This window comes from Sus scrofa, chromosome 3 (assembly GCF_054392235.1).
Source record: "Sus scrofa isolate SSC_HxYL_T2T_F1_AM1 chromosome 3, Sscrofa_HxYL_maternal_Yorkshire_Landrace_v2.0, whole genome shotgun sequence".
Lineage (NCBI taxonomy): Eukaryota > Metazoa > Chordata > Mammalia > Artiodactyla > Suidae > Sus > Sus scrofa.
Genome location: NC_139385.1, coordinates 52,488,003 through 52,513,686, shown reverse-complemented (window position 1 = coordinate 52,513,686; position 25,684 = coordinate 52,488,003). Strand labels below are relative to the sequence as shown.

Below are 25,684 nucleotides of genomic sequence, written 5' to 3'. Positions count from 1 at the left end.
TTTTTGGCTTTTTAGAGCAGCCCCTGCCACACATGCAAGTTTCCAGGCTAGCAGTTGAATTGAAACTGCAGCTGCTGGTCTAGGCCACAGCCACAGTAACTCAGGAGAGTTTTGTCTGCAACCTACACTACAGCTCACAGCAAAACCAGATCCCCGACGCACTGAGTGAGGTCACGGATCAAACCCACATCCTCCTGGATACTAGTCGGATTCGTTTCTGCTGCACCATGATGGGAACTCCCTAAAATTACTTAACCTATTTCAATATATGGAACTCTGTACTTTTGAGTATGTGCCCCTATGTGATTTTTCAAACTGGAATTCCCTTTTTTCCATCTTCAAATGTTTAAACACTACCCATCTTTCAAGATATTACTCAAATGCCACATTGTCCTTGAAATCTTATTTGATGACATGTGATATAATATAGAATATATCTGGAATTTGTCATGAGTTCCTAGCAGAGAGCTTCAAAAACCCTTGGAATTCCTAAGTTAAAAAGGTGCCATTTTTATGCTAATGGGATGATTCAAGGTGGCCCCAAGGTAGCCTCAGGATGAGGACTGGTCACCAGAAAGACCAACCACATGATTAAAGGTTTGTAATTGTGGGCTGACCAGTCCTCCAGGGAAGAGAAGGAAGCTGGAGGAGTTTTATCCCATGGCCAATCATGTGATGCCTATATAAGATAACCCCAACTAAATCTGTGGAAAACAAAATTCAGGAGCACTTCCAGGCTATTGACCACGCTGATGTGCTAGGAGGCTGATGTGACCACGTTCCATAAAAATATCTCTATGTTTATCATCTTTCCCCATCCCTCACCCTGCCCCACCCCTAAATCTTGGTCTATGTATTGCTCCCATTTGGCTGTCTCTGGGTTGTAACATTTATAATAAAACTATAATTTTTAGTATAATACTTCGAGTTCTCTGAGTTTTTTAGCAAATTATTGAATCTGAGAGGGTTGTGTGAAACCCCAAATTTAAAGCCAGTAGGTCAGAAGTGCAGGACACCCCTGATACTTGTGGCTGATATACGAAGTTGAGTAATTTTATTTTATTTTATTTTTTGGTCTTTTTAGGAATGCACTGGTGGCATATGGAGGTTCTCAGGCTAGGGGTCAAATCAGAGCTGTAACTGCTGACCTATGCCACAGCCACAGGAATGCTGGATCCGGGCTGAGTCTATGAACTACACTACAACTCATGGCAAAACCAGATCCTTAACCCACTGAGCAAGGCCAGGGATTGAACTGTCGTCCTCATGGATACAAGTCGGGTTCGTTAACCACTGAGCTTCGACGGGAACTCACAAGTGGGTAATCTCATGGAGGACTTTGCCCTTAACCTGTGGATCTCTGCTAAATCTGGGTAGTTTCAGGACTGAATTGAATTACAGGACACCAGTTGGTGTCAGAGAACAATTGTGCCTCACCGCCACACCATATGTCCAATTCCAAAATAACTAGAGATAATTTTGTTGCTATGCCTCTAAGGTACATTAGAAACTCAATCTTAATTCTTTTAATACAATAGCTATTGTTATACTGACCCCTGCAAACACTTCTGAGCAACTTATAAGCAAGACGCATTTATTCATTTAATCATTCATTCAATAAATAACTGTAGGAATAGTTTCCTTTCTAGACACAACAGAGTAATAAGCACATTCCACCTGAATGCTTCCAGTAATTACAGGATTCCTGAGTATTAAACTGATCTAATATGCACAGTAGAGGGGAAAGTTCGCAAGGAAAAAAAAACAAAACACTTTACTGCTAAAACATGCTATCCATCATCTGAGCATTTAGTAAGTCATAGTCTTCTTGCCAGTGAAGGTCTCACCTGGACATCGATGGATGCTTACTGATCAAGAATGGTTCCTAGGAAGTTCCCCTTGTGGCTCAGCAGTAAAGAGCCCAAATAGTATCTATGAGAATGTGGGTTCAATCCCTGGCTTCACTCAGTAGGTGAAAGGATCTGGCATTGCCATGGGCTGTTGTGTAGGTCGCAGATGCAGCTTGGATTCCACATTGTTGTGGCTCCAGCGCTGATTTGACCCCTAGCCTGGGATCTTCTATATGCCATGGGTGCAGACCTAAAAAGCAGGAAAAAAAAAAAAAAAAAAGAATGGTTACTAAAATTCGGCATGGCTGTGGAAACCACCACTTATTTTTAAAGTAAGACAAAAAGCTTGCCCTATCCTTTCACAAACAATTTCTCTGCAGCATGCAATGTTGTTTGATAGCATTATTTCCCACAGAACTTCTTTCAAAACTGAAGTCAATCCTCTCAAACCCTGCCACTGCTTTATCAACTTGATTTATGTCATAGTCTAAATTCTTTGTTGTCATTTCAATAATCTTCACAGCATCTTCACTAGGAGTAGATTCCATCTCAAGAAACCAGAATGACTCTCTTGTTAGGGGCTAATGCCACTGGTAAATTTAAGTTGAAGTCAATGTTCACTTACCATTTCAAAATTCCCTAGGACCCTTAAAAATTATGTTAAATTTATTCTGCCTGTGCTCTAAAAATGGAATAATGAAGCCTGGATGACAGCACATCTGTTTACAATATATTTAAAAAAAAAACAAAAAAAACCCCAATATATTTTAAGCCCACTATTGAGGTTTGACTTAAGGAAAAAGAAGACTCCTTTCAACATATTACAGGGAGTTCCTGTTGTGGCTTAGCGGAAACAAACCCAACTGATGGAGGATGTGGGTTCAATCCCTGGCCTTGCTCAGTGGGTTAAGATCTGGCGTAGTCGTGAGCTATGGTGTAGGTTGTTGCTATGGCTATGGCATAGGCCAGCAGGGTAACTCTGATTCAACCCCTAGGTTGGGAATTTCCATATGCCACAGGTGTTGCCCTAAGAAAGAAAAAAAGAAAAAAAGGCAAAATATTATTGTTCATGGACAATCCACTTGGCCACCCAAGAGCTCTAATGGAAATGTATGATGAGATTAATGTTGTTTTCATGCTTGCTAATATAATATCCATTCTGCAGCCCATGGATCAAGGACTCATTTCAACTTTCAAGTCGTATTAATTAAGAAATATATTTTATAAGGCTGTAGCTGCCATAGACAGCAAATTCTTCTGATGAACCTGGACAAAATCAGCTAAAAACCTGGAAAGGATTCACCATTTTAGATGCCATAAAGAACATTCATGATTCATGGGATAAGGTGAAAAGATCAACATTAACAGGAGTTTGGGGAGTTCCTATAGTGGCTCAGTGGGTTAAGAATCTGACTAGTATCCATGAGGATGCGGGTATAATCCCTGGCCTCGCTCAGTGGGTTAATGATCTGGAGTTGCTGTGAGCTGTGGTGTAGGTTGCAGATGTGGCTTGGATCCTATGTTGCTGTGGCTATGATGTAGGCCGATAGTTTCAGCTCCAAACCAGTTCCTAGCCTTGAATGACCATATGCCGCAAGTGCAGCCCTAAAAAGCAAAAACCAAAAAACAAAAACAGGAGTTTGGAAGAAGTTGATTCTAACCCTCATGGGTGATTTTGAGGGAGTTGGGCCATCAGTGGAGGAAGAAACTGCAGTTGTGATAGAAATAATGTGACCTAGAATTAGAAGTGGAACCTGAAGATGTGACTAAATTGCTGCAGTCTCATGACAAAACTTTACTTTTAAAAAAAAAATTTTATTATAGTTGATTTACAATGTTCTGTCAATTTCTGCTATACAGCAAAGTGACCCAGTTATACATATATATATGTTCTTTTTCTCATATTACCTTCTATCATGTTCTATCACAATCATGACAAAACTTTTTAGGATAAGGGAAAAAAGTGATTTCTTGATTAATCTGAGGTGTAGTTTTGTCTTTTTATCTTAAATCTCTCCAGTTATTCCTTTTATGCTGTTCTATCCTTCCCCCTACCGACCCCGCACCCCCCCAAAAAAACTGAAGACAGCATCTGGCCATAGAATTCATTCTTGGAGTTCCCGTCGTGGCTCAGTGGTTAACGAATCCGACTAGGAACCATGAGGTTGCGGGTTCGGTCCCTGCCCTTGCTCAGTGGGTTAACGATCTGGCGTTGCCGTGAGCTGTGGTGTAGGTTGCAGACGTGGCTCGGATCCCGCGTTGCTGTGGCTCTGGCATAGGCCGGTGGCTACAGCTCCGATTCAACCCCTAGCCTGGGAACCTCCATATGCCGCGGGAGCGGCCCAAGAAATAGCAACAACAATAACAACAAAAAAGACAAAAGACAAAAAGACCAAAAAAAAAAAAAAGAATTCATTCTTGAAGAATCTTTGCAACTAAACCAGTTGAGTATATTATAAATAGTGGTGGGCATATATACTTAGGGAAGGAGCTTAGGAATCTACACCACAAGTAATATCAAACAATAGGCGATCTGTAAAACGAAGTAATTCCATGTAGAGTGGGTGGCCCAGAGAACAGTGCTTTGTAGGTTGTTTTTCTGAGAAGCATTCTCCAAATATTGACAATGACTCCATGTTGTAAAGGGGAGATCTGGGTCACAGATGTTGCTGTTTTTTTTTTTTTTTTTTTTGGCTTTTTAGGGCTGCACCTGTGGCATATGGAGGTTCCCAGGCTAGGGGTCAAATAGGAGCTACAGCTGCCAGCGTGCATCACAGCAACGCCAGATCCAAGCGACGTCTATATCCTATACCAGAGCTCACAGCAATGCCAGATCATTAATCCATTAAGCAAGGTCAAGGGTCGAACCTGAAATCTCATGGTTCCTAGTTGGATTTGTTTCCACTGCATCACGATGGGAACTCCACAGATGTTCTTCTAACAGCTCTATAACTGCAATTCTAATAAGTTCCATTATTTCTCAGAAATATTTTTATTCTTTGATTTGTTATAAACTTTTGGAATGTGGCAGAACCTTGCAAATAATTTTATCCATTACCTTCATTTTGCAGATAAAGAGCTCCAGAGAGTTTAAGATCTTTCCTAAATCAGTGGCATTAGTCATTAGTTTAAAGGAAAAAAAACCCAACAATATGTGCTATATGAAGGTAGACTATCCATGTTATGACATATTTATAATTTACACTAAGGATAAGATACACACAAATTTTGCAACCATCACAGTACTTCCTGTTGTGGCTCAGAGGTAACGAACCAGACCAGTATCCATGAGGATGTGGATTCAATCCCTGGGCCTGCTCAGTGGGTTAAGGACCTGGCCTTGCTATGAGCTGCGGTGTAGGTCACAGACCTGACTCTGATTCCGTGCAGCTACAGCTCTGATTCAACCCCAACTTCCATATGCTACAAATGCAGCCCTAAAAAGATAAAAAAAAAAAAAAAAAAAAGATATACATACTAAATGATTATAATAAAAGGCAAATACGATTCATTTTTAGAGAGTACCTAGAGTTGAGAACCAGCTGGGTACAATTAGGCAAGGTTACCTCCCTGACTTACCCATATGTCACCCTCTCAATGAGGCTTTCCCTGATTGTGCTATTTAAAAATAGATACGTTGGCATTCCCCTCATGGCTCAACGGAAACAAATCCAACTAGTATCCGCAAGGATGCAGCTTTGAGCCCTGGCCTTGCTCAGTGGCATTGCCATGAGCTGTGGTGTAGGGAACAGATGCGGCTTGGATCCTGAGTTGCTATTGCTGTGGCACAGGCCAGCAGCAGTAGCTTGTATTTGACTCCTAGCCTGGGAACTTCCACATGCCAAGGGTACGGGCCTAAAAAGCAAAAAGCAAATCAAAATAAAAAATAAAAACAGATACCTTTCCCTCATCCATATACATTCCCTGTTTCCCATCCCACTTTATTTTCCCCTATACCTTTTATCTCTATCTTAATATGCTGTTCACTTTACATATCAGTTTATTTACTGCCTTCCCCCCAAGATAATACAGTTATGAGGACAGAGATGTTTTGTTTTGTTCATTGCTACATATTAAGCACACACAACAGATACCCACTTATATTCCCAAAGCACTTACCCCATCATTTACCACATATTTCTGGCTCTACTTATCCACTAGTTTGTCAGCTTTTCATGATGTCAGAAACTATGTATCTTGTTCAATTATATTCTTAAAGACTAATGCAGTACAAAGCATATAATATGCTTTCACACTTGTATTTATTTATTTTTAAATTTTCATACTGAGGCAGGAGACGTATATTTTAAGCCTGGAAAGTCTTTTTATGCCAGAATGTAAGAAACTGCTCAAAAGTATGAGTAAGGAATTATAAATCTTTGGGGAAAAAAATGAATGAAACCCATCTATAGAAAATAGATATGTGCACATATACACATATACATAATGGTGAAGAGAGATCTATTTCTTACGTACCAGGCATAATGCCTATTGAGAGAGGTAAAGGGAAGAGCTGAAGCTGAAAAGTTGTCATTTTGCAGCCACCACAGTAAAGAATGGATCAGATAGGAATCACTAGGGGGTGCTAAATATAGGCAGAAATTTTAATGAAGAGTAGTCCCTGTATGATCACAAAGTGTCTCCCAACAGATTGTCTATCAGTTTGCAAGGGAGGGAAAAAAAAAAAAAACCAGTAATGAATCAGTGGAGAATTAGATAACAGTTTGACTGAATGATCAAAATTAACATCACCTGTGAGAGACAGTTATCTGAGAATGGCCAGACATCACCTATACATTATTTAGCCTGAGAAGACATAACACCAATTGATCATTAGAAAAAAATCAAAGGCAAAATAAAAAACATTCTATGGAGGTGTGTGAGGAAGAACAGTATTTTTTAAAGGTGGCAAAGTCATAAAAGGCTCTGTAATTGTTCTAGATTAAAGAAATCCATAGAGACATGACAACTAAATGCAATACTTAGACTGGATCATATACTGCAGAGGAAAAGAAAATACAATAATGGACATTATTAGACCACTAATGAAATTGGAATATGGATGGAAAAGTAGATAAAAGTATCATATCAATGTCAACTTATGGAGTTGATCACTATTAGACAATATAAGACAACAGCTCCATTCTTAGATTGCATACCAAAGTATTTAGGAGAACAGAGCCATGATATATGCAATGAGATCTAAAAAGGTTTCATCAGGAAGAACAACAGAAATGGTAAAAATCTGGGTAAATATAAAAATCTATCACTCTTAAGTTCTTCAAATTATGTATTATGGTTGAAAGTAAAAAAACCGTAACATTGTCTGATGGAGTTTTCAGTACAAACCTATGAATATAATTCATATAAAAACTGTAATGCAAACAGAGGGCAAAAGGGATCTATTTGGTTATAAGACTTCCCAGATTACACCTGCAGTGGTAAGGTTTTTGTTTTGTTTGTTTGTTTGTTTGTTTTTTGTCTTTTTAGGGCCACATCCATGTGGCATATGGAAGTCCCCAGGCTAGGGGTTGAATCAGAGCTATAGCTGCCAGGCAGGAATTGAACCCGCATCTTCATGGATCCTTGTCAGATTTGTTACTGCTGAGCCACAACGGGAACTCCCTGCAGTGGTAAAGTTTTAAATCTAAGTAGACCATTAGAAGTTAGGTTATACAGTTCAAATTCCTCCAGCAGCCAATAATAATAATACTTTCTAAAGTCTCAAAGAAGAAATTACTCTCTGAAGAATATAGGCCTATAAAGAGCATTAGTTACTTCAACAGAGCTTTCAAGGCCAAAACGACAAGATATTTTAATCTCCACCAAAAAAGGGAGCAAAAATAAGCTCTTAATCATGTGATGAGGGAGTGAGCCAAGTAATAAATCTTAAAAATTACAATGGCTAAAGTTTAAATACACACACCCACTAAACACTAAGAGAAAGAGTGAAAAAGAAAAAGACTGTTCTGTAACTTAACTTTTTGTGTGTGTGTCTTTTTGCCATTTCTTGGGCCGCTCCCATGGCATATGGAGGTTCCCAGGCTAGGGGTCAAATCAGAGCTATACCCGCCAGCCTACGCCAGAGCCACAGCAAGGCGGGATCCAAGCCGAGTCTGCAACCTACACCACAGCTCACGGCAACGCTGGATCATTAACCCACTGAGCAAGGACAGGGATCGAACCTGCAACCTCATGGTTCCTAGTCGGATTCGTTAACCACTGTGCCATGACGGGAACTCCTGTAACTTAATTTTTTAAAAAGAAAAAAAAAAGAACTGTATTTAAAAGTGAATTAAGTCACAATTCCTTCACCCCCATTCACATCTCTATAGTTTTCTATTATAAAAAGTGTGCGTGTGTGTGTGTGTCCCTGCAGGCTCTTATAGCTGTAAGAATAATTGCAATTTATCTTTTTTTCCCAAGCAGAGTTCAAACTTCACTAAATGTAAAACAGATGTTATGGATATCCTTCACAAAATGTTGGCAGTGGTACACTTCAATTGCAACTAGTCAAAAAAGTAAAATAACTCCAAATGTTCTTTCTCAAGGATCAAGCAAAGTATAAAGAAGAAATCTGGAATAAAAATCTTAATATTATTAAGAATTTATTTTTTAAATAAAAGTTTATGTCTAAAATCAGGTGATAATCACAAGTTAATTCACTATCAGTCACTCTTACACACTGCTGGTGGAAATGCAAAGTGATATGGTCACTCTGGTAAACAGTTTGTCAGTTTATTATAAATTTAAACATATTTTTATCATATGACCAAGTAACCCCACTTCTGGGTATTTTCCCTAGAGAAAAGAAAACTTACATTCACATAAAAACCTCTATCGAGTAATGCTATTCATAATCACCAAAACTGAAATAACCTCCAATAGGCAAATGGATAAACAAACTTATCCATACATTGGAATACTACCCAGAAATGAAAAGACAGCTGAATCTCAAAGGCATTAGGCTAAGCAAAGAAATCTGTCACAAAAGGTTTCACACTGTGTGATTTCATTTACTTAACATTTTGTAAAAGGAAAAATTCTAATGATAAAGATAAGAGCAGGTTTTGCCATGGGTTAAGAGTGGGGAGAGGGTGTGAGAGTCTTTTTGCATTGACCAAACTGTTTAATATCCTGATTATAGTGGTGAATATACAGAAACCATCCAATCAGAGTAACGCAGAAGGAAACGATTGAATAAAATAAACAAAACGAAAAGGACATGAAGGACAATACCAAATTATATTCATGACATCAGAGATCCCGAAGCAGAGGAGAAAAAGTGTTGAGTGAAAAAAAATATTCGGAGAAATAATGGCTGAAAACTTGCCAAATTAAGTAAAAAGAAAAAAACATACAAATTCAAGAAGCTCTTAAAAGGCCAGAGAGGATAAACTCAAAGAAGTTCATGCTTAAATAGATCATAATTGAACTATTGAAAAGAAACAGAAAACCCCTTCAATCAGTTACAGGAAAACAGACACACGTTATACAGAGGAACAAGGATTCAAAGACAATGGATTTCTCAACAGAAACCATGGAGGCCAGAAGGAAGTAAAACAATATTTTAACAGTACCTATAGAGGGAGTTCCCATTATGGCTCAGCAGAAACAAACCTCACTAGCATCCATGAGGATGAAGGTTTGATTCCCTGGCCTTGCTCAGTGGGTTAAGGATCCGGTGTTGCCATGCGCTGTGGTGCAGATTGCAGACGCAGCTCAGATTCTGCATTGCTGTGGCTGTGGTGCAGGCTGGCAGGTGCAGCTCCAATTTGATCCCTAGCCTGGGAACCTCCATATGCCCCAAGTGCAGCCCTAAAAAGCAAAATAAATAAATGTATCTATAGGAAAGAAAGTCAACTCAATTAAATATCTAGTAAAAATATTTCAGAAATGAAGGTATAATAATGACATTCTCAGATGAAAGAAAACTAAAAGAATCTGCCAAGTGAATCTACTCAAAATGAAATGCTAAAGAACGTTCTTCAGATGAAAAAGAAATGTCATAGGGAAACCTGTAATATCAGGAATAAAGGGGAAAAAAATAAAATGGGGAGTTCCCATTGTGGCTCACTGGTAACAAACCCAACTAGTATCCATGAGGATATGGGTTTGATCCCTGGACCTGATCAGTGGGTTAAGGATCCAGTGTTGCCGTGCGCTGTGGTGTAGGTACCAGACATGGCTCGGATTTGGTGTTGCTGTGACAGAGGCTAGCAACTGCAGCTCCTATTCAACCCCTAGCCTAGGAACCTCCATATGCCATGGGTACAGCCCTAAAAAGCCAAAACAAAACAAAACAAAAAAACTAAATGGTAAAAATCTGCATATATTATCAGACTATTCTTCTCCAGTTCCTTAAAATATGTTGAAAGACAGAAAGTATGAATTATAACATTATCTGATGGGGTTACAAAATATGTGGAAATAATATATATAATGACTATAACATGAAGAGATGAGAGTAAAGGGATCTATTTAGTATAAACTTTCCATTTGAAGTGGGAAAGCATTAATTTTAAATAGACTATGATCCCTAAAGGAACCAGTAAAATATATTACACATATATTACATATTTAGATATATTATTTTAAAACATACATTTATATAATATGTAAGATATATAGAAAAAAATCAAATTAATGTGGAATTTTAAAAAGTATTCAAGAATCCAGAAAAGATATGAAGAGGGAAAAATAGACGAACAAAACATGGAGAGAACAAAAAATAACTGCTAAGTGGATCGATCTCAAACCAAACAGATCGACAATTACAGTAAAGCAAATAAATCATAGATCCAAATATAAAAGGTAAAATTATAAAAATTGTAAAATTTGGAAGGTAATTTTCATGATCTGAGGTTAGGCAAAAAGTTCTCAGACATCATACGGAAACATGAACTAAAAAGAAAGACAGGAGTTCCCTGGTAGCTCAGTGGGTTAAGAATATGGTGTTGTCACTGTTGTGGCTCAGGTCAGTGCAGTGGCATGGGTTTGAGCCTTGGCACGGGAACTTCCATATTCCTCAGGGATGGCCACAAAAAAAAAAAAGAAAAAAAAGGCAAACTGTGTTCCTGAAACCAACAACAACTTTGCTCTTTGAAAGACACTTAAGAAAATGAAGAGACAAGCTACAGAATAGGAGAAATATTTGGAAATTGCATATAGGACAAAGAACTTGTATGCAGAATATATAAAGAACTCCGAAAAAAACTGTGAGAAGACAAATAATCTAATGAAGCAATAAGCAAAAGACTTAAACTTCATGAAAAAGTATAAATATATGGCAATTAAGCACATGTAAAGATGCTTACATTGCTAACCTTTATGAAAAGAGATAAATTACAAAGGAGGTCACACAGAGAACTTTGAGGAATAATCAGTCCTGATAATGAGGTGAGATCAATGGATGGACTTAATAGCCAATTAGATGTAATTTGAAGCAACAGTTATCCTTTACTGGCATATACATCCAAGGAGATAATTTGGTATAGTTACATGGAAAAGCAAGAACCATTAAAAAAAGGAAGATTATTTTTAAAAAAGACACAAAAACTTGAAAATGAGACACAAAGAACTTTTACAAAAGACAAATACTATCAGTGAAATTTAAAACTCAATGGATGGAGGTTTAAGAGCAGATAAGTCAGAAAATGATGAAATAATTATTGAACTGAAATAGAGACTTGAGAAACAATGAGGAATAAGCCCAAAGATATGAAGAGATAAAAAATATAAAGAAAGGATAAGGGAGTTCCCATTGTGGCTCAGTGGTTAACGAATCTAAGGCACCATGAGGTCTAGGGTTCGATCCCTGGACTTGCTCAGTGGGTTGAGGATCCAGCGTTGCTGTGAGCTGTGGTGTAGGCCAATAGCTACAGCTCCTTTTTGACCCCTAGCCTGAGAACCTCCATAAGCTGAGGGAGTGGCCCTAGAAAAGGCAAACAGAACAAAAAAAAAAAAAAGAAAGAACTAAAGAAAGAAAGGGTAAGATGGATGCAGAAGTTAAAAAGAGAGTATGTCCCAAATTTCAGAATGAGAATCAGAGAAAATCGAGAAAGAGTTCCATTTCTACTTAAGATGTAAAAAGTTGGAGTTCCCGTCGTGGCGCAGTGGTTAACGAATCCGACTAGGAACCATGAGGTTGCGGGTTCGGTCCCTGCCCTTGCTCAGTGGGTTAACGATCCGGCGTTGCCATGAGCTGTGGTGTAGGTTGCAGACGCGGCTCGGATCCCGCGTTGCTGTGGCTCTGGCGTAGGCCGGTGGCTACAGCTCCGATTCTACCCCTAGCCTGGGAACCTCCATATGCCGCGGGAGCGGCCCAAGAAATAGCAACAACAACAACAACAACAACAACAACAACAACAAAAAAGATGTAAAAAGTTGCAGAGCATGTCACTCTAAACCTAGCATCAAGGAAAATCTGAATAATCTACAAAATCATAACCTTTCTTGAGCCCATTAAAAACCTGAATTCATAAAGTAACCAAATAAATGAATATTGTTCTCACTTAAGGGAGAAAGAAGACACATAAACTATACACCCTTGGTTAAAGACAGGGGAGGGAAGCAACCACCATATAAATATCAAGAAATTATCTATAATTTCAACAAATTGTTAGGGGTGGAGTGTCATTTTAGAACAGATGGAAACCCCAGACAAAAAGGGACTCCACCAAAAAAGACTGGAATCATGGTAGGCAACCAGAGAGAGCTCCCCTCAGTGGTACACGCACAAACCTACACAACAGCTCATGACAACACCGGATCCTTAACTCACTGAGCAAGGCCAGCGATCAAACCTGCAACCTCATGGTTCCAAGTCGGATTCGTTAACCACTGCGCCATGACGGGAACTCCAATACGCCCATTTCTGGACATACATACTATTTGCTTCAGTCTCTATTGTTTTTTCACAATGTCCATCAATCAATTAAAAATTATAAGTCACAAAAAGTCAAGAAAAAAACAAACTATTATAAACTAATCACAACTGGACTCAAAAGATGTTTCAAATGTTGATAATATCAGATAGGGGCTTTAAAATAATTATAGGAGTTCCCCCTGTGGCACAACGGGATCGACAGCATCTCTGCATTATGAGGACACTGGTTCGATCCTAGGCCTGGCTTGGTGGGTTAAAGAATTCAGCACTGTCACAGCTGTAGTACAGGTTGCAACTGAGGCTCAGATCTGATCCCTGGCCTGGGAACTCCATATGATGAGGAGCAGCCAAAAAAGAAAAAAATTTTAAAAAATTGAAAATTAAATTAAATTAAAATTAAATTAAATAACTAATTAAAAATCATAGAAGCAAAATAAGAATGATGTTTGCTCAGGGCTGGGCAGAAAAGGAAATTGGGAGTTATTTTTTAATGGGTATGTAGCTTCAGTTTTATAAGATGAAAATAGTCATGGAGATGGATATGGTTGTATAACACTATGAATGTATTTAATACTACTGAACTGTACAGATGAAAGGGTTAAAAAGGCAAATTTTATGCTATATATATTTTACCACAATTTTTTAATTAGGGGGAAAATAAGATAATAAAAGGAGTATGAAATAGTTTTCTATCTTAAATGTAGTGGTGGTGTCACAAAGCTATGTAGATGATAAAAATTACATAGAACACACACATACAAAGCACTTGCAAAACTGCTAAAATTTGCAAAAGCTCTCTGGATCTTACTAATATCAATTTTCTGGTTTTGACAGTATACTACAATTATTCAAGATGTTATCACTCTCAAAGGCTGGATGAAGGGTATAGGGAATCTCCTTCTATTTTGTTTTTTGCAAATTTCTTTGAGTCTATAATTATTTGCAAATTAAAAGTTTTAAAATGTGTTATGTAATAAGAATAGATTTAATAAGATTGACAAAATATTGCTAATTGTTGATGGTACCTAATAGGTAGCTGCAGATTAATTATACTATAATTTTAACATATCCAGGAGTTCCCGTCGTGGCGCAGTGGTTAACGAATCCGACTAGGAACCATGAGGTTGAGGGTTCGGTCCCTGCCCTTGCTCAGTGGGTTAACGATCCGGCGTTGCCGTGAGCTGTGGTGTAGGTTGCAGACGCGGCTCGGATCCCGCGTTGCTGTGGCTCTGCCAGTGGCTACAGCTCCGATTCTACCCCTAGCCTGGGAACCTCCATATGCCGCAGGAGCGGCCCAAGAAATAGCAAAAAAGACAAAAAAAAAAAAAAAAAAAAAAAACCAAACAAACAAAAAAACATATCCAGGTATTCCCTACATTTTGAAAGTCTGATTTCATACCACTTCAATTTAGTGACGATCTACGTTAGTACCTCATTTTGATAATGGGAAAAAAATCTGAAAAGAATTTTCACTTTTTCAAAAAAAAAAAAAAAAAGAAAAGATGAAAAGTGAAAGTAACATTCAGGGTTTGTTTTGCAGGGAGCCATCATAAAGCAACACGCACCCCAAGCAGCAAGAGTGGAACCACCAAAGTCCTTCCCCAGAAGGACCCTCAGCATCTCAGTATCAAGCCACCATAGCATTAAACTATGACTGTGAGCATTTGAGGTATGTCCTGATTTATTTTTTGCATCCATTAACAGAATGAGTCCTGAAATAACTGCTTTTTTCTTTACACCATGTTGGCTTACAAAAGGTTTGACAGGAATGCTCTATTTGTGGATTACAAGGGGAACTTATATTAGAAAATTTCCATAATAAGATGTTAAAGAAAATAATAACTATGACCAATAGGTTAAAAGATCTAGTAAAAAAAAGGTGGACAACATTTATAAACAAATAGGGAATTTTAGTATAGAGAGAAAAATTAAGAATCAAATGAAAACACTAGAAATAAAAAACATTAGAGATGAAGAATTCTTTCAATGGTCTCATTTGCACACTGGACTTCAGCTGAGGAAAGAATCTGTGAATTTGAGGACAGGGTAATAGAAATTATTCAAAATGAAATGCAAAGGAAAAAACAGTGAAAGAAATAGAACAGAGCATCCAAACACTGGGACAATATATCAAATATTCTAACATATAGGTAATCAGAGTTGGAGAACTATGACAGAAAAAGCATCTGAAAAGATGTGGTTGGGAATTTTCACACAAACCTATCCTAGAAATAGCACAAAATGTCAAAAAGAAAAATCATTAGAAAAGTTTAAAAATAACAGAAAAAAGTCATACACACACAAAAACAGTATAGTAAATTTCTTTTTACAATGTATCTATGTATTCCAGTATACACTGTAAGGATTTCTTTAAAGATGTGAAAGAAAAACTGTCAACTCAATTGTCAGTGGTCAACAATGCACCCTTGATTTCCTCCCATCTCTACAGCAGTTTTCTAGTTCCTTTGCAGTATCCTTGAACTCTATTCAGTAGCATATTTTAGAATTCCTTAAGGTTCAGTTTCAGTCCTTTTCCTATTTTCACTCTATATTCTCTGCAAAGGCAATCTCATTCCTGCTCCAAGTTTTAACTTTGACCACTGGCAGATAACACCAAGGTTTCTCTCTCCTACCCACATCTCTTCTTAGCTGCCTACTTCATATTTTTACTTCAGTGTTTTAAAGGCACTCATATTTAACATATACAAACTGAAGTCACAATCTCATCTGACATGGTCCTCTTCCAACTTCTGTCTCAACAAATGTAATCACCACGATTAAGGAGTTATAACCTGTCAGTGACTCCTAATCCCTCTTATTCAATGAACATAATGCCTACTCAATCGTGCTTGCTAAATATTCCCAAAATCCATCCAGTCCTTTATCTCAACTACCACTAATCTAGTCCAAACTACAAATTTCTGTTTCCCTAAACTGTTTTAATGGGCTAGTCATTAACCCTCCTATATTCAATTTTATCCCTCAAATCCCTTCTCCCTGCAGCATCGAGAGTAATTCTTTCTAGGATATCATACTTCTTTTTTTTTTCCCCCTTTTAGGGCTGCACCTGTGGCACATGGAAGTTCCCAGGCTAGGGGTCAAATCAGAGTTACAGCTGCTGGCCTATGCCACAGCCACAGCAATATGGGATCCAAGCCACATCTGTAACCTGCACCACAGCTCATGGCAACACCAGATCCTTAATGCACTGAGTGAGGCCAGGCATCGAACTTGCAAACTCTTGGATACTAGTCAGGTTCTTAACCCATTAAGCCACAATGGGAGCTCCCAGGATATCATACTTCTGTCTTCCTTTGGCTCTGCTTAAAATCATTCAATAGCTTCACAATGCTCAGGACTATGATCAAACTCCTTATACCAAAATCCATAGTGTGGACCTTACATAGGTTGCTAACTTTATCTTATACCACAATTCTCTGCTCTTGCCTTCCCCCAGTCACTCTGGCCTCCCCTAGATGCTCATAGGTGCCATGCTCCCTCCTAGCACAAGCTATTCTATCTAGGAACTCTTGGTTTTGCTGTTGTTGTTGTTGGGTTTTGGTTTTGGGGTTTGTTTTTTTTTTTTTTTTTGGGCCATAACCACAGCATATGGAAGTTCCCGGGCCAGGGACTGAATCCAAGCTGCAGCTGCAACCTACACCACAACTGAAGCAAAGCTGGATCCTTAACCCACTGCACCAGGCCAGGGATTGGAACCCACACTGCCACAGAGACAACGCTGGATCCTTAACCCACTGTGCCATAGTAGGAACTCCTCGGATCTCTTTTGTTTACTGTACACCTGTTCACATTGGCTCAAGTTTTAGGAAAATATTCTATGTTTTCCCCAAAAGCCAAATTCCTGATGTAGCTTCAATACAGTGTATAACTCTCATTTGTAGCATTTAAAACAGCCATAATTTTAATTTCTGAGATTATTTAATATCTGAATTCTTTACTAGGCTACAAATTCTATGAGGATCAAAGATTATATCTAGTTTTGCTCACATTTTAATTTTAATGCCTAGGACTTGGTGAATGTATAATAAATTTTAATTGAATGAATGAGAGATATAGAGAATATAGGCTTAAATATAAGCCACAATAATGATGTTCTGCTTTCAGAGATATTTTGAAATTTACTTGTCAAGAAAAAAGAACAGGTAAACTTAAAATTGTAAAGTTAAAATAACCTCAAAAAAAGTAAAATATCTTACCTAGATACAAATTCACTTAATTCTGAATATTCGGTGGGCTCCATTATTATGCTGAGGTCAGTAATAACAGAAGATAAATTCTCCTTATTCTAAAATAAGGACAAAAAAAACTTTTGTATCAAAGCACAGTCAACTTTTAAATAAAATAAAAAAAAACTACTTTTAAAATATTCAAAATGAAATGTCACCAGGTAACAGGAAAAGGTAACCAAGAAAAGGTACTACAGTCTTAAAAGAATGAAATCAGATCCTCACTCTAAACCAAAAACCGAAATGAACTACTCCAAATAAATTACTTACTTAAATGTAAACAATGAAACCACAAAATATTAGGAGAAAACATAGACATTTAACTGATTACTAAATGAGCAAGAACTTTCTAACAATAACAAAAAATACCAAATATGTTACATAAAAACACAAAATATCTATAAAAATGACTTTAAAAGAAATAAACAGAAAAATCTGTGTTATAAACACAGGGAAATAAGTAAACTGAAAAGGAAAAGGTAAAACACATGAACTAAAAACTCAGAGGTAAAAGGCAACATGCTCACTCTGACAATAAGATAAATGTAAATTAAAACAATGAGTTGACATTTTTACCTATAACATAATTTTCACAATGCACAAATTATTTATACTGTCTCAGCAATTTGAATTCTAAGAATCCATAATAAAGAAATAAGAAATGAAGACAAAAGGGCTCTTTATAATAAAGAGCACAAAACAATTCTATATTCAATAATGGGGATTGTAAAATAAACTGTTAAATATTATGATCTACAAAATCCAGGTTTTCTCCTTTACTCTAGTAAATTTTCTTCTATTATTACTCTCTATTTTTTTGTTTTTGGAAAAATCATTGTCTGTTTTCCACATTTTCCTTCAGCTGCAAGCATAGGTGATTTTTTTTTTCTCCAACTTCATTTGTAGGTGATTTTTCTCAAGCATATCCTCCAAATTGTACACCTGGCTACTTCTAATTTAATTTTCAGAACTATAATCATTTTATTCTTCCTTCCTTCCTTTCTTTCTCTCAGCTCTCTTACCTTCTTACTCAATTTTCCTGAATGTTTTCATTTGAAAGTCCAAGCAGTTATAATATAGCATGTTCTTGTATTTCCTGGATTATTTCTTTCAAAGTGAATTTAACTCCATTTTCTAATTCCTTTCATGGCAAGGATCCTAAAGGATGATGAACAAACCCTGCACCATCTTTGTGCTCTGTACACTGTGAATCTTAATTTGTTAACAGGAGTAGATCTAGCAATTTCTGCTATATCCTAAGGATATAGAATGAGTAGATAATGCTTGACTCTTCTCCATTTGTCTGGGCACTATATGACTTGTCTCTTTACATTTTGAGCTGCTGCAGAAATGGGTATTAATGATTTATAATCTCTGTTTAGTTTTTCAGCTGCTAAAGAATAAATTAGAAATTTTTAGAAGCAGCTGTGGTTATGGAGCTCTCATTGTGGCTCAGTGGTAACGAATCCAACTAGTATCCATGAGGACACGGGTTTGATCCCTGGCCTCACTCCATGGGTTAAGGATCCAGCATTGTCATGAGGTGCAGTATAAGTCACAGCCACAGCTCTGATCCTGTGTTGCTGTGGCTGCGGTATAGGCTGGCAACTGCAGCTCCGATTTGACCCCTAACCTGGGAACTTGGATATCCACACAAATGGCCCTTATAAAGCAAAAAAAAAAAAAAAGCAAGTAGCTGTAGTTAAAGTAGGCCATCTGTGTGTATCTACCATCATATCTAATCAAAAACAAATTCCAGGAGTTCTCTGGTGGTCCAGTGGGCTAAGGATCTGGCATTGCCTCTTGTGTGGCTCTGGTTACTGCTGTGGTGCAAGTTTAATCCTTGGCCTGGGAATTTCCTCATGCCACAGGCATAGCCAAAAAAATCCCCACAAATTCCAGAGACAATAATAAAAAGACAAATGACCCAAGTAAAATTGGGCAATGAATCTCAACAGACATTTCATCAAAGATAATATAAAAATGGCCAAGAAGCTTATGAAAAGATGCTCGACATTGGCTAGTACTCAATATCATCTGGTACTTCCACCTGACCCAGTAATTCTATACCTAGATATATATGAGAATAATGAAAACATATGTCTACTTACAAACTTATACATGAACAGCTACAGAAATGTTATTTATAACAGCCAAAAGGTGAAAATAAGCCAAATGTTCATCAGCTGATGAATAAACATGTGATATATATCCTTACAATGCAGTATTATTCAGCCAAAAAATAAACAATGAAGTAATGATACATGCTATAACATGAATGAACTCTGAAAACATTGTGCTAAGAAAAAGAAACTAGTAAAAAAAGACTATAAATTTTATGATTCCATTTTTATGAAATGCCCATAGAGAAAGAAGATAGATAAGTTAGTCTGGGCAAAAGAGAGGCAAATTAGGGGTGATAAAATTCTAAAATTTACATGGTGATAGTTGCACAAACCTGAGTAAACTGAAACTGGCTGAATGTATACTTTATTTTTTTTTAATATTTAGAAATGATTTTAATAACAACTCTTCAAGTTTTAATGAGGAATGAGAATGTTACATAAAAATGACAGTATAGAAGAATCACAACTTTATAAAATTACTCAGAAAAGTCATGAGGAAAAGAAGCATAATTTTAGCAGTGATTGGGTAGTAGGACTATGCATGATTCCTATTTTTCACATTTTCTAATTTTTCCCTTTAAGGAACATGAATTATGTCTATAATCAAGACATTATATATATCATGTATATGTGTATTATATGTATATTGAATATATACATTAAATGGATGAATTATATATGTAAACCGATCTCAAGCTGTTATAACAAAAAGAAATAAAGAAAAAAGAACAAAATCTCAGAGGAATGTCTTATCTTTTGCTTCAATGTTATGTTTTGAATTTTGGCCTTTCACCCATTAGAATAGGCAAATTATTCTGTCAGCATAAAGCCTATGACTTATTGGCCCCTTTTTTTTTGTGGGGGTGGCGGGTGAAGTGTGTGTTGTGGATTCTGTAAGACACTTTTTCCTTATCTCTCTCCTTGCTGGTCATACAGCTAATCAGGTCAATCCACCCCAATCGTAAACAAAGAGGAAGAACCTTATAAACAACCAGATCTCAAAGACCCTTCATGAGTGTCAGCAGCACATTCCTTTCTACTACAGCCAACTTAACTGAAGTTTGCATTTCTCATTCTTCTTCACAACTTAAGGACTGTGGGTAGAGATATTTAAGGAGAGGGTCCTGTTAACTTTGCAAAATTTATGGAATGCTCACAAAACACACTATAATCAGATTTTAGTGTTTTTTTTTTTTTTTCCATTTGGGTTTGAATGTCATCACATCAAGTCAATTTTCTTTGGAGCCTATGACATGGGATTGCATTCTTTTAAAAAATTTTCATTGAGGTATAATTGACATATAACACTATATCAGTTTCAGTTGTACAAAATTATGATTCCACATCTGTATATATGGCAAAATGATCACAATAGGTCTGATTAATACTGGATACCATACATAATTATAAAAATTGTTTTTCTGTGATGATTTGAAGATTTACTCTCTTGGCAACTTTCGAAAATGCAATGAAGTAGGAATCCCAGCCATGGTGCAGTAGGTTAAGAATCTGACCCACAGCGGCACATAGTTGCAGAGGTGTGGGTTCAATCCCCAGCCCGGTGCAGTGGGTCAAAGACTTCAGTATTGCTGCAATTGGGGCTCAGATTCAATCCCTGGCCCAGGAACTTCCATATGCCACAGGTACAGGCATTTATAAAAAAAGCAATAAAGTATGATTTTTTTTTTTTCTTTTTAAGGGCCACACCCATAGCATATGGACGATCCCAGGTTAGGGGCCAAATTGGAGCTGCAGCTTCTGGCCTATGCCACAGCCACAGCAACACAGGATCCAAGCCACATTTACAACCTACACAGAAGCTCGTAGCAATGCCAGATCCTTAGCCAACGGAGAGCAGCAAGGGAAAAAACACGCATCTTCATAGATGCTCGCTGGATTCCTAACTCATTGAGCCACAATGGGAACTCCAAAAGTATGATTAACTGTGTTATCGTACTGTACATTAGATCCCCAAGCCTTATTTATTTTCTAACTGGAGGTCTATACCTTTTGACCATCTTTGACCATTCTCTTCATCCCCCACCCTTGGCAACCAGTAATCTACTTTCTGTAACTATAAACCTTTCTTTTTGCTTATGTTGCTTCCTAATTCCACATATAAGTGAGATCATACAGTACTTATCTTTCTCTGTCTGACTTTTTTAGCACAATGCCTTTGAGGTTCATCCATGTTGTCATAAATGGTAAGATTTCATTTATTTATTTATTTATGTATTGTCTTTTCTATGGCTGCACCCGTGGCATATGGAGGTTCCCAGGCTAGGGGTCTAATCGAAGCTGTAGCCGTCAGCCTACACCACAGCCACAGCAACACCAGATCTGAGCTGCGTCTGCAACCTACACCACAGCTCACGGCAACACCGGATCCTCAACCCAATGAGCCAAGCCAGGGATCAAACCCGCAACCTCGTGGTTCCTAGTTGGATTCGTTAACCACTGAGCCATGACAGGAACTCCAAGATTTCATTTATTTTATGGCTGAAAAATATTACACTGTATATACAGACCACATTTTCCTTATATATTCATCCATTGATGGACACTGTTTCCATGTCTTGGCTATTGTAAATAATGCTTCAGTGAACATGTGGGCATTATATATATATATCTTTTTGAGTCACTGTTTTTGTTTTCTTTGCATAAATATCCAGTAGAATTGCTGGACCACCCAAGTTATATATTTAACTTTCTGAGCAGTGTCCACTCTTTTACATAGTGGCTTTACCAACTTACAAGACCATCAACAGTACGCAGTCCCACTTCTCCATATTCTCATCAATACCTGTTATTTCTTGTCTTTTTTACAATATACATTCTAACAGATGTGGGGTTCTATCTCATTGTGGCTTTGATTTACATTTCCCTGATTACTAGTGTAATGTTGAGTATCATTGCATGTACCTGCTGGCCTTCTGTATGTCTTCTGTGGAAAAATGTCTATTCAAATCCTCTGTTCATTTTTATCAGGCTTTTTTTCACTATTGACTTTTATCAGCTCTTTATATATTTTGTATGTTAACATCTTATCAGACATGATTTGCAAATATTTTATCCCATTCAGTCTTGTCATTTTGTTGTTTCCTTTGCTTTGCAAAAGCTTTTTAGGAGTTCCCGTTGTGGCTCGGTGGAAATGAATCTGATTAGGAACCATGAGGTTGTGGGTTGGATGCCTGGCCTCGCTCAGTGGGTTAGGGATCCGGTATTGCTGTGAGGTGCAGTGTAGGTCACAGACGTGGCCTGGATCTGGGGTTACTGTGGCTGTGGCATAGGCCTGCAGCTGTAGCTCCAATTAGACCCCTAGCCTGGGAAACTCCATATGCTGTGGGTGCAGTCCTAAAAACACAAAAGCAAAAAAAAAAAAAAAAAAAAAATTTTTAGTCTGAGGTAGTTCCACTTGTTTATTTTTGCTTTTAGTTGAATCCAAAAAATCATCACCAAGACTGATGTCAAGGAACTTATGTCCTATGTTTTCTTCTACAATTTTTATGGTTTCAGGTCTTACATTCAAATCTTTAATCCATTTTGAGTTAGGTTTTGTGTCTGATGTAAAACAATGGTCCAGTTTTCCCAACACTGCTTATTAAAGATACTGTCCTTTCTCTATTCTACCATCTTGGCTCTTTTGACATAAATTAACTAACCATATATACATGAGTTTATTTCTTGGGCACTCCATTCTGTTCCATTGACATATGTATCTTTTTTAAGCCTATACAATACTGTTTAGAGCACTATAGCTTGTTCAAAATCAAGATGGGCAATGGTTCTAGGTTTGTTCTCTGTTCCAAGATTGAGTTGGCTATTTGGGATCTTTTGTGATTTATCCACAAATTTTAGGAGGTTCTTGTATTTCTGTGAAAAACTTCATTGGAATTTTGGTAGGGATTTGCACTGAACATGTAGATAGCTTTGGGCAGAATGGATATTTTCAAAATAGTGATTCATTCTATCCATGAGCATGAAATGTTTTTCCATTTATCTGTATTATATATTTTTTTCACCAATGTCATACTTTTCAGTGCACAAGTCTTTCAAATCCTTTACAAATGCTTTTCTTGTGCCCTTGTCTGTTCTGGTTATCAGGTTACTGATGGCCTCGTAATGTGAGTTCAAAAGTTCCTCTTCTACTTTATGGAAGAGTGTGAGAAGAATTGGTATAATTCTTCTTCAAATGTTTGTATGGAGTCCCCTGGTGGCCTATCAGTTAAGAATTCAGTGTTGTCACTGCTGGGGCTCAGGTTTAATCCCTGGCCGGGGAAGTTCAGCATCCCACAGGCCACCCCCTCCCCCGCCGCCCCAAAAAAAGGTTTGTAGCATTCACCAGTGAAGCCATCCGGTTCTGGATTTTAGTTTGTTGAGGTATTAAATTACTGACTCAGGAGTTCCTGTCGTGGCTCAGTGGTAACGAACCCAACAAGTATCCACAGGGACACAGGTCTGATCCCTGGCCTCGCTCAGTGAGTTAAGGATCTAGCATTGCCATGAGCTCTGGTATAGGTCACAGATGCGGCTTGGATCCCAAGTTGCTGTGGCTGTGGTATAGGCTGGCAGCTGTAGCTCTGATTAGACCCCTAGCCTGGGAACCTCCATGTGCTGCAGGTGCAGCCCTAAAAAGCAAATAAATAAATAAATTAATAAATAGATTTTCTGTTTCTTCCTGATTCAGTCCTGGAGAGTTGTTTTTAGGAGTGTATCCATTTTTTGGCACATAATTATTCACAGTAGTCTCTTATGATCTTTTGTATTCCTGTGGTAGAGTTGTAATGTTTCTTTCACTTCTTTTTTTTTTTTTTGTATATTTTTATCATAGTTGATTTACTATGTTGTAGCAATTTATGCTGTACAGCAAAGTGACCCAGGCATATGTGTGTGTGTGTGCATATTTTTCTCCTATCATCCCCCACCATACTCTATTCCAAGAGATTGGACACAGTTCCCTGTACTATATAGTAGGACCTCATTGCCCATCCATTCTAAATGTAATAGTTTGCATCTACTAACCCCAAACTCCCAGTCCATCTCAGTCTCTCCCTTCTCCCCCTAGGCAACCGCAAGTCTGTTCTCCATGTCTGTGAGTCTGTTTCTATTCTATAGATAAGCATTTGCACCACATTTTAGATTCCACATATAAATGACATCACATGGTATTTGATTTTCTCCTTCTGATTTACTTCACTTAATATGATAATCTCTAGTTGCATCCATATTGCTGCAAATGGCATTGATTTGTTCTTTTTATGGCTGAGTAGTACTCCATTGTGTATGTGTACCACATCTTCTTTCATTTTGTATTTTATTTACTTGAAACTTTTTTTGTTTTCTTGGTAAGTCTAGCCAAAGTTTTATAAATTTGGATTATCCTTTCAAAGAACCTGCTCTTAGTTTTACTGATCTTTTCTAACAGGTCTTTTGGGGTTCCTCTTATTTGGAATTCTCTGGGGTTCCTGGATCTGGAGAACTGTTTTTATATTTTAGGCAAGTTTTTCTGTCATTATTTCTTCAAATATGTTTTCAGACCCTTTCTCTTCTTCTCAGGCTCCTATGTAAATGTTAGCATGCTTCATGCTGTCCCATTGGTCCCTTAAGTCATCTTCACTTTTGTTCTTTTTTTCCCTTTTTGCTGCTTTGATTTGGTGAGTTCCTATGTCCTGTCTTTGAAATCATTGATCTCTTCTCTGTCTCATGTAGTCTCCTGTTGAACCACATTAATGTATTTTTCAGTTCACTTACTGTATTCTGTAGCTCTTTGACTTCTATTTGGAACTTTCTTACATTTTCCCTTATCTTTGTTGAAGTTCTCAATATGTTCATCCGTTTTTCTCTCGAGTCTGGTTAGCATCTTTATGACCATTATTTTGAACTCTCTCTTTTTTTTTTTTTTTTGTCTTTTTAGGGCCACACCCATGGCATATGGAGAGTCCCAGACTAGGGGTCAAGTTGGAGCTATAGCTGCCAGCCTATGCCAAAGCCACAGCAACATGGGATCCTAACCATGTCTGTGACCTACACCACAGCTCTCAGAAATGCCAGATCCTTAACCCATTCAACAAGGCCAGGGATTGAACCTGCATCCTCATGGATGCTAGTCAGATTCATTTCTGCTGAGCCATGACAGGAAATCCTGAACCCTTTATCAGGTAAATTATTTCTATTTTATTTAAGGTTTTCTTCTAAGGTTTTTAAATTGTTCTTTCTTGTTTTGAATATATCCCTCTGTTTCTTCATTTTGCTTGGTGGTTTCTATTACGTTGGTTTCTATGCATTAGATGAAACAGCTACCTCTGGAGTCTTGAAGGGCTGGCCTTGTGTAGGAGACGAATCTTACTGTTCAACCCTACCCTAGCTCCTGGTTGTCTCTCAAACCTTTGCAATTATCCAACCTGCCAATTTAATTTTTTATAGCTCTCAGTAGTTGATGTTGTGCCAAGACCAAATACTCTCTTAAATTAAAAAACTTCCCTATTTTTGGGTCATTTTTTCCATATCATTGGGTTTCAGGGAGAGTAGATATGAAAACATACCACTCCACCACCTTCCCGCAAACTGCCACCC

The 25,684-nt window shown here is 37.6% G+C and overlaps 1 protein-coding gene across 10 annotated transcripts in view; it reads right to left on the bottom strand.

Moving 5' to 3' along the window:
* CENPP (centromere protein P) overlaps positions 1 to 25,684 on the bottom strand; it is a 255,157-nt gene that overhangs the window by 203,017 nt on the left and 26,456 nt on the right. For 8 of the 10 annotated variants that reach the window (XR_002342147.2, XR_014839459.1, XM_085015712.1 and 5 more), the window contains 1 exon segment: positions 16,956 to 17,044. The exons of the other annotated variants lie outside the window; for them this stretch is intronic. Coding sequence is in view for 6 of the 8 variants with exons in the window: in XM_085015712.1 (XP_084871838.1) it covers positions 16,956 to 17,044 (89 nt within the window). In the remaining 2 variants the exon portion in view is untranslated. 10 annotated transcript variants of the gene reach the window in all.